This window comes from Salvelinus alpinus, chromosome 18 (assembly GCF_045679555.1).
Source record: "Salvelinus alpinus chromosome 18, SLU_Salpinus.1, whole genome shotgun sequence".
Classification (NCBI taxonomy): Eukaryota; Metazoa; Chordata; class Actinopteri; order Salmoniformes; family Salmonidae; genus Salvelinus; species Salvelinus alpinus.
The window spans coordinates 47,293,688-47,306,117 of NC_092103.1; the positions used below are offsets into that span (position 1 = coordinate 47,293,688).

Sequence of the window (12,430 nt, forward strand, 5' to 3'; positions counted from 1 at the left end):
GTATGTGTTGTCAGATAAGCTGGTAGATAACTGTATGTGTTGTCAGGTAAGCTGGTAGATAACTGTATGTGTTGTCAGGTAAACTAATAGATAACTGTATGTGTTGTCAGGTAAACTAATAGATAACTGTATGTGTTGTCAGGTAAGCTGGTAGATAACTGTATGTGTTGTCAGGTAAGCTGGTAGATAACTGTATGTGTTGTCAGGTGTCAGGTAAGCTGGTAGATAACTGTATGTGTTGTCAGGTAAGCTGGTAGATAACTGTATGTGTTGTCAGGTAAACTAATAGATAACTGTATGTGTTGTCAGGTAAGCTGGTAGATAACTGTATGTGTTGTCAGGTAAACTAATAGATAACTGTATGTGTTGTCAGGTAAGCTGGTAGATAACTGTATGTGTTGTCAGATAAGCTGGTAGATAACTGTATGTGTTGTCAGGTAAGCTGGTAGATAACTGTATGTGTTGTCAGGTAAGCTGGTAGATAACTGTATGTGTTGTCAGGTAAGCTTGTAGATAACTGTATGTGTTGTCAGGGAGCTGGTAGATAACTGTATGTGTTGTCAGGTAAGCTGATAGATAACTGTATGTGTTGTCAGGTGTCAGGTAAGCTAGTAGATAACTGTATGTGTTGTCAGGTAAGCTGGTAGATAACTGTATGTGTTGTCAGGTAAGCTGGTAGATAACTGTATGTGTTGTCAGGTAAGCTGATAGATAACTGTATGTGTTGTCAGGTAAGCTGGTAGGTAACTGTATGTGTTGTCAGGTAAACTGATAGATAACTGTATGTGTTGTCAGGTAAGCTGGTAGATAACTGTATGTGTTGTCAGGTGTCAGGTAAGCTGATAGATAACTGTATGTGTTGTCAGGTAAGCTAGTAGATAACTGTATGTGTTGTCAGGTAAGCTGGTAGATAACTGTATGTGTTGTCAGGTAGCTGGTAGATAACTGTATGTGTTGTCAGGTAGCTGGTAGATAACTGTATGTGTTGTCAGGTAAGCTGGTAGATAACTGTATGTGTTGTCAGGTAGCTGGTAGATAACTGTATGTGTTGTCAGGTAAGCTGGTAGATAACTGTATGTGCTGTCAGGTAGCTGGTAGATAACTGTATGTGTTGTCAGGTAAGCTGGTAGATAACTGTATGTGTTGTCAGGTGTCAGGTAAGCTGATAGATAACTGTATGTGTTGTCAGGTAAGCTAGTAGATAACTGTATGTGTTTTCAGGTAAGCTGGTAGATAACTGTATGTGTTGTCAGGTAGCTGGTAGATAACTGTATGTGTTGTCAGGTAAGCTGGTAGATAACTGTATGTGTTGTCAGGTAGCTGGTAGATAACTGTATGTGTTGTCAGGTAAACTAATAGATAACTGTATGTGTTGTCAGGTAAGCTGATAGATAACTGTATGTGTTGTCAGGTAAGCTGGTAGATAACTGTATGTGTTGTCAGGTAAGCTGGTAGATAACTGTATGTGTTGTCAGGTAGCTGGTAGATAACTGTATGTGTTGTCAGGTAAGCTGGGTGATAACTGTATGTGTTGTCAGGTAAGCTGATAGATAACTATATGTGTTGTCAGGTAAGCTGGTAGATAACTGTATGTGCTGTCAGGTAAGCTGATAGATAACTGTATGTGTTGTCAGGTAAGCTGGTAGATAACTGTATGTGTTGTCAGGTAAACTAATAGATAACTGTATGTGTTGTCAGGTAAACTCAGAGATAACTGTATGTGTTGTCAGGTAAACTAATAGATAACTGTATGTGTTGTCAGGTAAACTAATAGATAACTGTATGTGTTGTCAGGTAAACTAATAGATAACTGTATGTGTTGTCAGGTAAACTCAGAGATAACTGTATGTGTTGTCAGGTAAGCTGATAGATAACTGTATGTGTTGTCAGGTAAGCTGGTAGATAACTGTATGTGTTGTCAGGTAAACTAATAGATAACTGTATGTGTTGTCAGGTAAACTCAGAGATAACTGTATGTGTTGTCAGGTAAACTAATAGATAACTGTATGTGTTGTCAGGTAAGCTGATAGATAACTGTATGTGTTGTCAGGTAAGCTGGTAGATAACTGTATGTGTTGTCAGGTAAACTAATAGATAACTGTATGTGTTGTCAGGTAAACTCAGAGATAACTGTATGTGTTGTCAGGTAAACTAATAGATAACTGTATGTGTTGTCAGGTAAACTCAGAGATAACTGTATGTGTTGTCAGGTAAACTAATAGATAACTGTAAGTGTTGTCAGATAAGCTGGTAGATAACTGTATGTGTTGTCAGGTAAACTAATAGATAACTGTATGTGTTGTCAGGTAAACTGATAGATTACTGTATGTGTTGTCAGGTAAACTGATAGATAACTGTATGTGTTGTCAGGTAAACTGATAGATAATTGTATGTGTTGTCAGGTAAACTGATAGATAACTGTATGTGTTGTCAGGTAAACTAATAGATAACTGTATGTGTTGCCAGGTAAACTGGTAGATAACCTTATGTGTTGTCAGGTAAACTAATAGATAACTGTCTGTGTCGTCAGGTGTCAGATAAGCTGGTAGATAAGGAGCGTTCCCTGGAGGAGGAGATCCAGCTGAGAGAGAGAGTTCAGCTGCAGTGGAAGCAGGCAGAGAGGAGCGTAGAGGACCTGACGATGGAGCTACAGACTGCTGCACAGACCAAGGAAGACCTGGTCAAGCAACTCAAACAGGCTCAGGTAGGTACACAGTTGCCCCGTTTACACCTGGTTCTAACATGTGTCCTTTGTCCTGATCTTTGTCCACATTCTGATTGTGCCCACATTTGTAGACAGGTGTAGACGATTAAAATATGCATTGTGATCTGGCCACAGCACAGCAAAGACAGGCCCCGACCTTAGATACCATCTAGACACCATACCATCCCAGGACAACCATAAGACTACAGTTAACATACATTCACAGACAAGTCAGCTGAGCTCATGTCATTCTGGGTTAATAAAGTATTTACTTGTGCAAATCCCTTAATTCAATCCATGTGCTCCTAATCTTAATCTAATCTTCACTGTTTAATCTCATCAGAAGATGCTTTTTAGAAGAGCGGAGAGCGAGAGAGTCGACTGTATGAACTGTGGGAGATATACTGTAGATATAGAGACAATAGACTGTATGCACTGTGGGAGATATACTGTAGATATAGAGACAATAGACTGTATGAACCTTGGGGGAGATATACTGTAGATATAGGGCCAATAGACTGTATGCACCGTGGGGGAGATATACTGCAGATATAGAGACAATAGACTGTATGCACCGTGGGGGAGATATACTGCAGATATAGAGACAATAGACTGTATGCACCGTGGGGGAGATATACTGCAGATATAGAGACAATAGACTGTATGCACCGTGGGGGAGATATACTGCAGATATAGAGACAATAGACTGTATGGACCTTGGGGGAGATCTACTGCAGATATAGAGACAATAGACTGTATGAACTGTGGGAGATATACTGCAGATATAGAGACAATAGACTGTATGAACTGTGGGAGATATACTGCAGATATAGAGACAATAGACTGTATGAACTGTGGGAGATATACTACAGATATAGAGACAATAGACTGTATGAACTGTGGGAGATATACTGCAGATATAGAGACAATAGACTGTATGAACTGTGGGAGATATACTACAGATATAGAGACAATAGACTGTATGAACTGTGGGAGATATACTGCAGATATAGGGCCAATAGACTGTATGAACTGTGGGAGATATACTGCAGATATAGAGACAATAGACTGTATGAACTGTGGGAGATATACTGCAGATATAGAGACAATAGACTGTATGAACTGGGGGAGATATACTGCAGATATAGAGACAATAGACTGTATGAACTGTGGGAGATATACTGCAGATATAGAGACAATAGACTGTATGAACTGTGGGAGATATACTGCAGATACAGAGACAATAGACTGTATGAACTGTGGGAGATATACTGCAGATATAGAGACAATAGACTGTATGAACTGGGGGAGATATACTGCAGATATAGAGACAATAGACTGTATGAACTGTGGGAGATATACTGCAGATATAGAGACAATAGACTGTATGAACTGTGGGAGATATACTGCAGATATAGGGCCAATAGACTGTATGAACTGTGGGAGATATACTGCAGATATAGAGACAATAGACTGTATGAACTGTGGGAGATATACTGCAGATATAGAGACAATAGACTGTATGAACTGTGGGAGATATACTGCAGATATAGAGACAATAGACTGTATGAACTGTGGGAGATATACTACAGATATAGAGACAATAGACTGTATGAACTGTGGGAGATATACTGCAGATATAGAGACAATAGACTGTATGAACTGTGGGAGATATACTGCAGATATAGAGACAATAGACTGTATGAACTGGGGGAGATATACTGCAGATATAGAGACAATAGACTGTATGAACTGGGGGAGATATACTGCAGATATAGAGACAATAGACTGTATGCACCGTGGGGGAGATATACTACAGATATAGAGACACTAGACTGTATGCACCGTGGGGGAGATACTGTAGATATAGAGACATTAGAGAAAAGGCTACAGATAAACTTACTCACATGTACAAACTTCTGCGTCAACTTCCTCTTTGGAGTCAATGCAGAGTTACTGTAAAAGCACTTTGTGAATGATTGATTGGTTGATATGTTTCTCCAGGAGAAACTGTTAGATCTTGAGACCGACCTGGAGGAGATGCAGGACAGTGAACAGAGATGGGTCAGCAAGCACAAGAGATCCATCGAACAGGTCTGTCTGTCTACACCTGAGCTCTCACCCCTGACCCCAACACTCCTTACTGTTGTAATGTGCTCGCTTTCAATAACCCACAAATCACTTTCACACGAGCATCTACTTGCTGCATACTTCCTTGAATGAATGATCCCTGGCCAGAACTAATTCAATCCTGAAGTCCATCCACAGAGAAAGACACGGTTGTTTAAAGGTGTGTTGTAGTAGTACCTTAAGAAAAAGGTCTCCTTTAAAGGATGTCTCCTTGGGGTCGGTAAAGATTCCAAGGCCCTCAATTGGAGGAGTGGATTTACTGTATGTGATTGTAAATCCAAAAAAACGACTTTCTTAAAGGCTTGTTTGGGATGTTTGTTATGTTCTTCACAGACGGAACAGCTCCAGCTGAAGTTGATCCAGCAGAAAGATGTGAATGAGCAGCTGGACAGCGAGAAAGGCATCCTGGAGAGACAGGTACTGTACAGGACACTAACTACCGGTGGTGTTTTCACTGGGAACAGTTTTAACCTACCGGGTTTTCATGTCATTCTGTGATGTATCTATGTGATATTGTGTAACCTCCCGTTCTTTCAACGTTGTCCTTTCATCATGAACATACAATGCTATAAAAAGACATGAAACCGTGTCATCCGCGTATACATTTAAAAGTGTAGTATGTACGGGTGAAACTGTTGTGTCTGTGATGAATGATGGAGCAGTGGCAACATGCTTTGTGTCTTGTGGAAGCCACGACTGAGCTAAAGTTTTTTTTTAAACTTCGGTGCTCTGTATATCCAGCTGCGTGACCTGCGCGCAGAGGTGCAGGATATCCAACATACCAGAATTCATGAGGATGTGATCACTAAGACGGAGAGCCGGGCCAAGGAGCTGGAGAACGCTCTGAGGGTGGAGGAGAGGAACAAGGTGGTGATGAACAACACCATCAGTAAACTGGAGAGGAAGATCAACGAACTGTCTGATCAGCTGGAAGAGGAACAGAAGATGGCCAAGGAGCAGAAGGACCTGGTAGGACACCTGCACTAACACCACCACTCCACTTGGGGGTAGTAAAGAGACTTGTGAAATGGTTTACTCCACTTGGGGGTAGTAAAGAGACTTGTGAAATGGTTTACTCCACTTGGGGGTAGTAAAGAGACTTGTGAAATGGTTCACTCCACTTGGGGGTAGTAAAGAGACGTGTGAAATGGTTTACTCCACTTGGGGGTAGTAAAGAGACGTGTGAAATGGTTCACTCCACTTGGGGGTAGTAAAGAGACTTGTGAAATGGTTTACTCCACTTGGGGGTAGTAAAGAGACGTGTGAAATGGTTCACTCCACTTGGGGGTAGTAAAGAGACGTGTGAAATGGTTCACTCCACTTGGGGGTAGTAAAGAGACTTGTGAAATGGTTTACTCCACTTGGGGGTAGTAAAGAGACTTGTGAAATGGTTTACTCCACTTGGGGGTAGTAAAGAGACTTGTGAAATGGTTCACTCCACTTGGGGGTAGAAAGGAGACTTGTGAAATGGTTTACTCCACTTGGGGGTAGTAAAGAGACTTGTGAAATGGTTCACCCCACTTGGGGGTAGTAAAGAGACTTGTGAAATGGTTTACTCCACTTGGGGGTAGTAAAGAGACTTGTGAAATGGTTTACTCCACTTGGGGGTAGTAAAGAGACTTGTGAAATGGTTCACTCCACTTGGGGGTAGAAAGGAGACTTGTGAAATGGTTTACTCCACTTGGGGGTAGTAAAGAGACGTGTGAAATGGTTCACTCCACTTGGGGGTAGTAAAGAGACTTGTGAAATGGTTTACTCCACTTGGGGGTAGTAAAGAGACGTGTGAAATGGTTCACTCCACTTGGGGGTAGTAAAGAGACGTGTGAAATGGTTCACTCCACTTGGGGGTAGTAAAGAGACTTGTGAAATGGTTCACTCCACTTGGGGGTAGTAAAGAGACTTGTGAAATGGTTTACTCCACTTGGGGGTAGTAAAGAGACTTGTGAAATGGTTCACTCCACTTGGGGGTAGTAAAGAGACTTGTGAAATGGTTTACTCCACTTGGGGGTAGTAAAGAGACTTGTGAAATGGTTCACTCCACTTGGGGGTAGTAAAGAGACTTGTGAAATGGTTTACTCCACTTGGGGGTAGTAAAGAGACTTGTGAAATGGTTCACTCCACTTGGGGGTAGTAAAGAGACTTGTGAAATGGTTTACTCCACTTGGGGGTAGTAAAGAGACGTGTGAAATGGTTCACTCCACTTGGGGGTAGTAAAGAGACTTGTGAAATGGTTTACTCCACTTGGGGGTAGTAAAGAGACTTGTGAAATGGTTTACTCCACTTGGGGGTAGTAAAGAGACTTGTGAAATGGTTTACTCCACTTGGGGGTAGTAAAGAGACGTGTGAAATGGTTCACTCCACTTGGGGGTAGTAAAGAGACGTGTGAAATGGTTCACTCCACTTGGGGGTAGTAAAGAGACTTGTGAAATGGTTCACCCCACTTGGGGGTAGTAAAGAGACTTGTGAAATGGTTTACTCCACTTGGGGGTAGTAAAGAGACTTGTGAAATGGTTCACCCCACTTGGGGGTAGTAAAGAGACTTGTGAAATGGTTTACTCCACTTGGGGGTAGTAAAGAGACTTGTGAAATGGTTCACCCCACTTGGGGGTAGCAAAGAGACTTGTGAAATGGTTTACTCCACTTGGGGGTAGAAAAGATACTTGTGAAATGGTTACCATTGTGTGTGGGAGTGTATTGTGATTGACCACATTGGGAACACTTTACTTAAAGCCTTCAGGTATAATGCAGTATTTTTCAAATATAATGCATGAGAAGACTTGTCGTAGGCAAGTATGAATCCCTTAGAATTATCATATTATAATGATCCTGACCTATGACCCCCTCATCAGACGTCCCAGAGGATGCGTTCCCTGAAGCGTCAGCTGAACGAGGCAGAGGAGGGGGCTAGTCGTAGAGACGCTCAGTACCGACACACCCAGAGAGAACTGACAGAGGAGAGAGAGGCCTCCACTAAACTACAGAAACAGCTCCTGGACCAGCACCTCCAACTCAAGTACGTGGACAGAGAGGGAGGGAGGGAGGGAGGGAGGGAGGGAGGGAGGGAGGGAGGGAGGGACCTCCACCAGACTACAGAGACAGCTCCTGGACCAGCACCTCCAACTCAAGTACCTGGTTTAGAAATAAAGGTTCAATGAAAGACAGAGAGGCAGAGAGGCAGAGAGACCGAGACAGAGAGACAGAGAGACGGAGACAGAGAGACGGAGACAGAGAGACGGAGACAGAGAGACAGAGACAGAGAGGCAGAGACAGAGAGACAGAGAGACGGAGAGACAGAGAGACGGAGACAGAGAGACGGAGACAGAGAGACGGAGACAGAGAGACGGAGACAGAGAGACGGAGACAGAGAGACAGAGACAGAGGGGCAGAGAGACGGAGACAGAGAGACGGAGACAGAGAGACGGAGACAGAGAGACGGAGACAGAGAGACAGAGACAGAGAGGCAGAGACAGAGAGACAGAGAGACGGAGAGACAGAGAGACGGAGACAGAGAGACAGAGAGACGGAGACAGAGAGACAGAGAGACAGAGAGACAGAGAGACAGAGAGGCAGAGAGACCGAGACAGAGAGACAGAGAGACGGAGAGACAGAGAGACGGAGACAGAGAGACAGAGAGACGGAGACAGAGAGACGGAGACAGAGAAACGGAGAGAGAGAGAGGCAGAGAGACGGAGACAGAGAGACAGAGAGACGGAGACAGAGAGACAGGGAGAGAGAGGCAGAGAGACAGAGAGACAGGGAGAGAGAGGCAGAGACAGAGAGACAGGGAGAGAGAGGCAGAGAGAGAGAGAGAGGCAGAGAGACGGGGAGGCAGAGTCAGAGAGAGTCAGAGAGAGTCAGAGTGAGAGAGAGAGAGAGAGAGAGAGAGAGAGAGAGAGAGAGAGAGAGAGAGAGAGAGAGAGAGAGAGAGAGAGAGAGAGAGAGAGAGAGAGAGAGAGAGAGAGAGAGAGAGATACTGTTAGAAATGCAGGACACAAAGTAACACTCTCCTTTGCCTTGTAGACGTAAGGAGTCCACCATGACGATGAGACAGACTCTGGAAGATCTACGTCTGGACCTTAGTGTGGATGAGGAGGACCAGACCCCTCCGGTACCCACAGCCTCCAAGGCCTGAGACACCCTCCCTGGGACAGTATTACAGCATAGCACCCCCCCCCCCCCTCCCTCGATGGACCATCCGTACTAGCCTTACTCATAACGCCTTCGGCCTAGATTCAATCCGGACTGCGGAAGATCCATGTCATGGCGCGGGTTGACATTTATAGCTAATTTCCCATTGATCAGGCATATGCAGCCTTCAACGTGAATGACTGGGTCTCAGCGAATGGTGGGAACAATGCCTTTAGAACGTGCGTAAAGGGGACAAAATGAGATGGGATTGAGCCTAGGCCATTATTGATAAAGGCACCCTTCATACCACTAAAACAGGACCGACAGGGAACATACAACAGCATCCTGTCAGCCAATCAAATCAGCACCTGCATGTTTGATATTCAACTTACTGTAGCATCTGATAAAAAAAACAAAAAACATCATAAAACACATTTTTTTTTTGCAGGTATTGAAAATGTAAATGTCTTTACTTCTTGTGTTCCATCAGGTTGCGTTTCTCAAACTCGGGACTCTGGACCCCAAAAAGGAGGTGCACATTTAGGTTTTTACACTACACAGCTGGTTCAAGTGATCAAAGCTTTAAGCGGCTGTGTATTGCGACCTCTTTGGGGTCCCCGAGGTCAGAGTTTGGGAAACCCTGTCATAAGAGAGTTTTATTTGGTAAACTTCTGGACAAGATTTTTTTTAGAATGTAAGTTAGTTAAAATCCTATTAGGCTTGTATTTTTCCTGATTCATTACTTGTGCCTTAACAGAGATAATCGATTGGAAAATAAAAACATTTTATTGAATCAATTGTATCATATAATGATTAACGATAAAATTGACATAGGATTTGGGGATTATGTAATGTTGGGGATTTGGGCAATATTGTCTACAAATTACCAAAGCAAATCTGTTGTAAAACGTAGTTTAATAGTTTGTTAGAAGCATTATACATTCATTTTCACTTATTTTATATCTACATGGTATTGGGATTACTGTGCTGCACTGTAGACTTCGGGGAAAAGGGAGCTGTATGTTTTAAATGATATATATAAATGAAAAAGCTTTATTTTTACACCCATTGAGCAGAATGTGGAAGTGTCTTCCTTTTACAATGCTTGAAGGACAGACAGCCTGAATGAGTGAAGCCTGTGGGACCATTTAACAGTATACTGCACTGTTTACCACACTTGTTACTTCAACCCAGAGCAAAACCTGGGTGAGCAAAACCTGGGTGAGCAGAACATGGGTGAGCAGAACCTGGGTGAGCATAACCTGGGTGAGCAGAACCTGGGTGAGCAAAACCTGGGTGAGCAGAACCTGGGTGAGCAGAACCTGGGTGAGCAAAACCTGGGTGAGCAAAACCTGGGTGAGCAAAACCTGGGTGAGCAAAACCTGGGTGAGCAGAACATGGGTGAGCAGAACCTGGGTGAGCAAAACCTGGGTGAGAAAAACCTGGGTGAGCAAAACCTGGGTGAGCAAAACCTGGGTGAGCAGAACCTGGGTTAGCAGAACCTGGGTGAGCAGAACCCGGGTGAGCAGAACCTGGGTGAGCAAAACATGGGTGAGCAAAACATGGGTGAGCAGAACCTGGGTGAGCAGAACCCGGGTGAGCAGAACCTTTGTGAGCAGAACCTGGGTGAGCAAAACCTGGGTGAGCAGAACCTGGGTGAGCAGAATCTGAGTGAGCAGAACCTGGGAGTGAGTGAGGACCCAAGACAAAACGTCTCACAGAAGAGGAAAGAGACCATGTTATTCTCGGGTTGGGGAATCTAAAAGAGAATCTATTCTGTCTGCATGGTGGAAAGCTGCTGGATATGCATCTTACCTGATGGACCTGAATGACTTGTTGTCCTGCTGTTTACATGATAGAACATGGAGACCAGCGAATGTGTACTCTACTGGCATTACCCCTGGCATTACCCCAAGTTAAACATGCATTAGACAGGACAGGACAGGTGGAATCACTAAAGTCACTGTGTACTCAGGCTCCTCCATCACTGATTACCACCATATATCCCGTTTATTTCACCCACGAACCAGAAAATGCTAACTCATTCCGTTTTTTTTAGGACTTCAAGCTAGCGAGTTCTATAAGTGATATTACTTCACGTGACTTCAGACGTCACGTGACTTCAGACTTCACGTGACTTCAGACGTCACGTGCCTTCAGACTTCACGTGCCTTCAGACTGCACGTGACTTCAGACTTCACGTGACTTCAGACGTCACGTGACTTCGGACTGCACGTGACTTCGGACTGCACTGACTTCGGACTTCACGTGACTTCGGGCTTCCCGTGACTTCGGACTTCACGTGCCTTCAGACTTCACGTGACTTCAGACTGCACGTGACTTCAGACTTCACGTGACTTCAGACTTCACTAAAGGTGCTGGTATTTATTGTCTTTTCCTGATGTTTTTATCTGCCAACTATGAATGTTAATATTAAATACTTTTAAAGAAATGTTTCTGTGTTCCTTTCTTTGATATATTTTCAGTCCCATCAAATATATAATATATTTTTTACACTTTTGTTATGTGACGGAGGTCTGCGATAATCCAAAATGAGTGTACTTCATATCATAGGTGTATGTTTTGGTTGTAATTGATGATTTGCCCAGCGTATTTTAATGTTGACTACACTGCGCTAAGGACAGTGTGCTATTGTTCAAATCTCTGACATGAATAACTGCTTCTTGGCAGTTTATTTACATGTTCTAATTGGTAATAAAAAGCAGACAGACGTTGGATTAGATTCTACATCTGCTTGTGTTTGATGTTCGGTTACACATTGTAAGGGAGTGTGTGTGTGTGTGTGTGTGTGTGTGTGTGGTGACATATTGTGTGTGTGTGTGTGTGGTGACATATTGTGTGTGTGTGTGTGTGTGTGTGTGGTGACATATTGCAGGGGTGAACCTCCCTGACAAAGAGGGAGATTTAATTGAACACAATCCAGATGGGGGTTGTCATAGAGAGGTATGGGAAGAGAGGAGTACAGTAGCGTACAACACACAAACACACACACACACACACACACACACACACACACACACACACACACACACACACACACACACACACACACACACACACACACACACACACACACACACACACACACACACACACAGAAGCTGTCATGAATAGAAGTACAGTAATATGGAACACAGACAGACACATTAAAACGCTCCTCTGGACCGGATGACAGGGCATTAATAATCACATGAATATTCATGACCTGACTGTGTTGTTGTGTGTCTCCTTGTCTCAGTATGTGGTCTGATTAGTAATTAAGCCCATACAAGGGCAACAAGCTCTTACAGTGCAGAATACGACATTTGTCCAGAAAAAGGTCACATTTTGAAGGTTAATTTTAGGCATTAATTCCGAACGGCTAAGGATTAAACAATTGAACACGCGACCCTGGGATTGAACACGCGACCCTGGGATTGAACACGCGACCCTGGGATTGAACACGCG

At 43.5% G+C, this 12,430-nt stretch overlaps 1 protein-coding gene across 2 annotated transcripts in view; it reads left to right on the forward strand.

Moving 5' to 3' along the window:
• Nucleotides 1-9,755, forward strand: part of LOC139544420 (myosin heavy chain, embryonic smooth muscle isoform-like) — a 94,967-nt gene extending 85,212 nt beyond the window's left edge. For both annotated transcript variants that reach the window (XM_071351489.1, XM_071351488.1), the window contains 6 exons: nucleotides 2,531-2,704; nucleotides 4,709-4,798; nucleotides 5,168-5,251; nucleotides 5,576-5,803; nucleotides 7,684-7,847; nucleotides 8,855-9,755. In XM_071351489.1, the coding sequence (XP_071207590.1) occupies nucleotides 2,531-2,704; nucleotides 4,709-4,798; nucleotides 5,168-5,251; nucleotides 5,576-5,803; nucleotides 7,684-7,847; nucleotides 8,855-8,966 (852 nt within the window). In that variant the 3' untranslated portion in view covers nucleotides 8,967-9,755. The remainder of the gene's footprint in view (nucleotides 1-2,530; nucleotides 2,705-4,708; nucleotides 4,799-5,167; nucleotides 5,252-5,575; nucleotides 5,804-7,683; nucleotides 7,848-8,854) is intronic.
• Nucleotides 9,756-12,430: the final 2,675 nt, after the last annotated feature.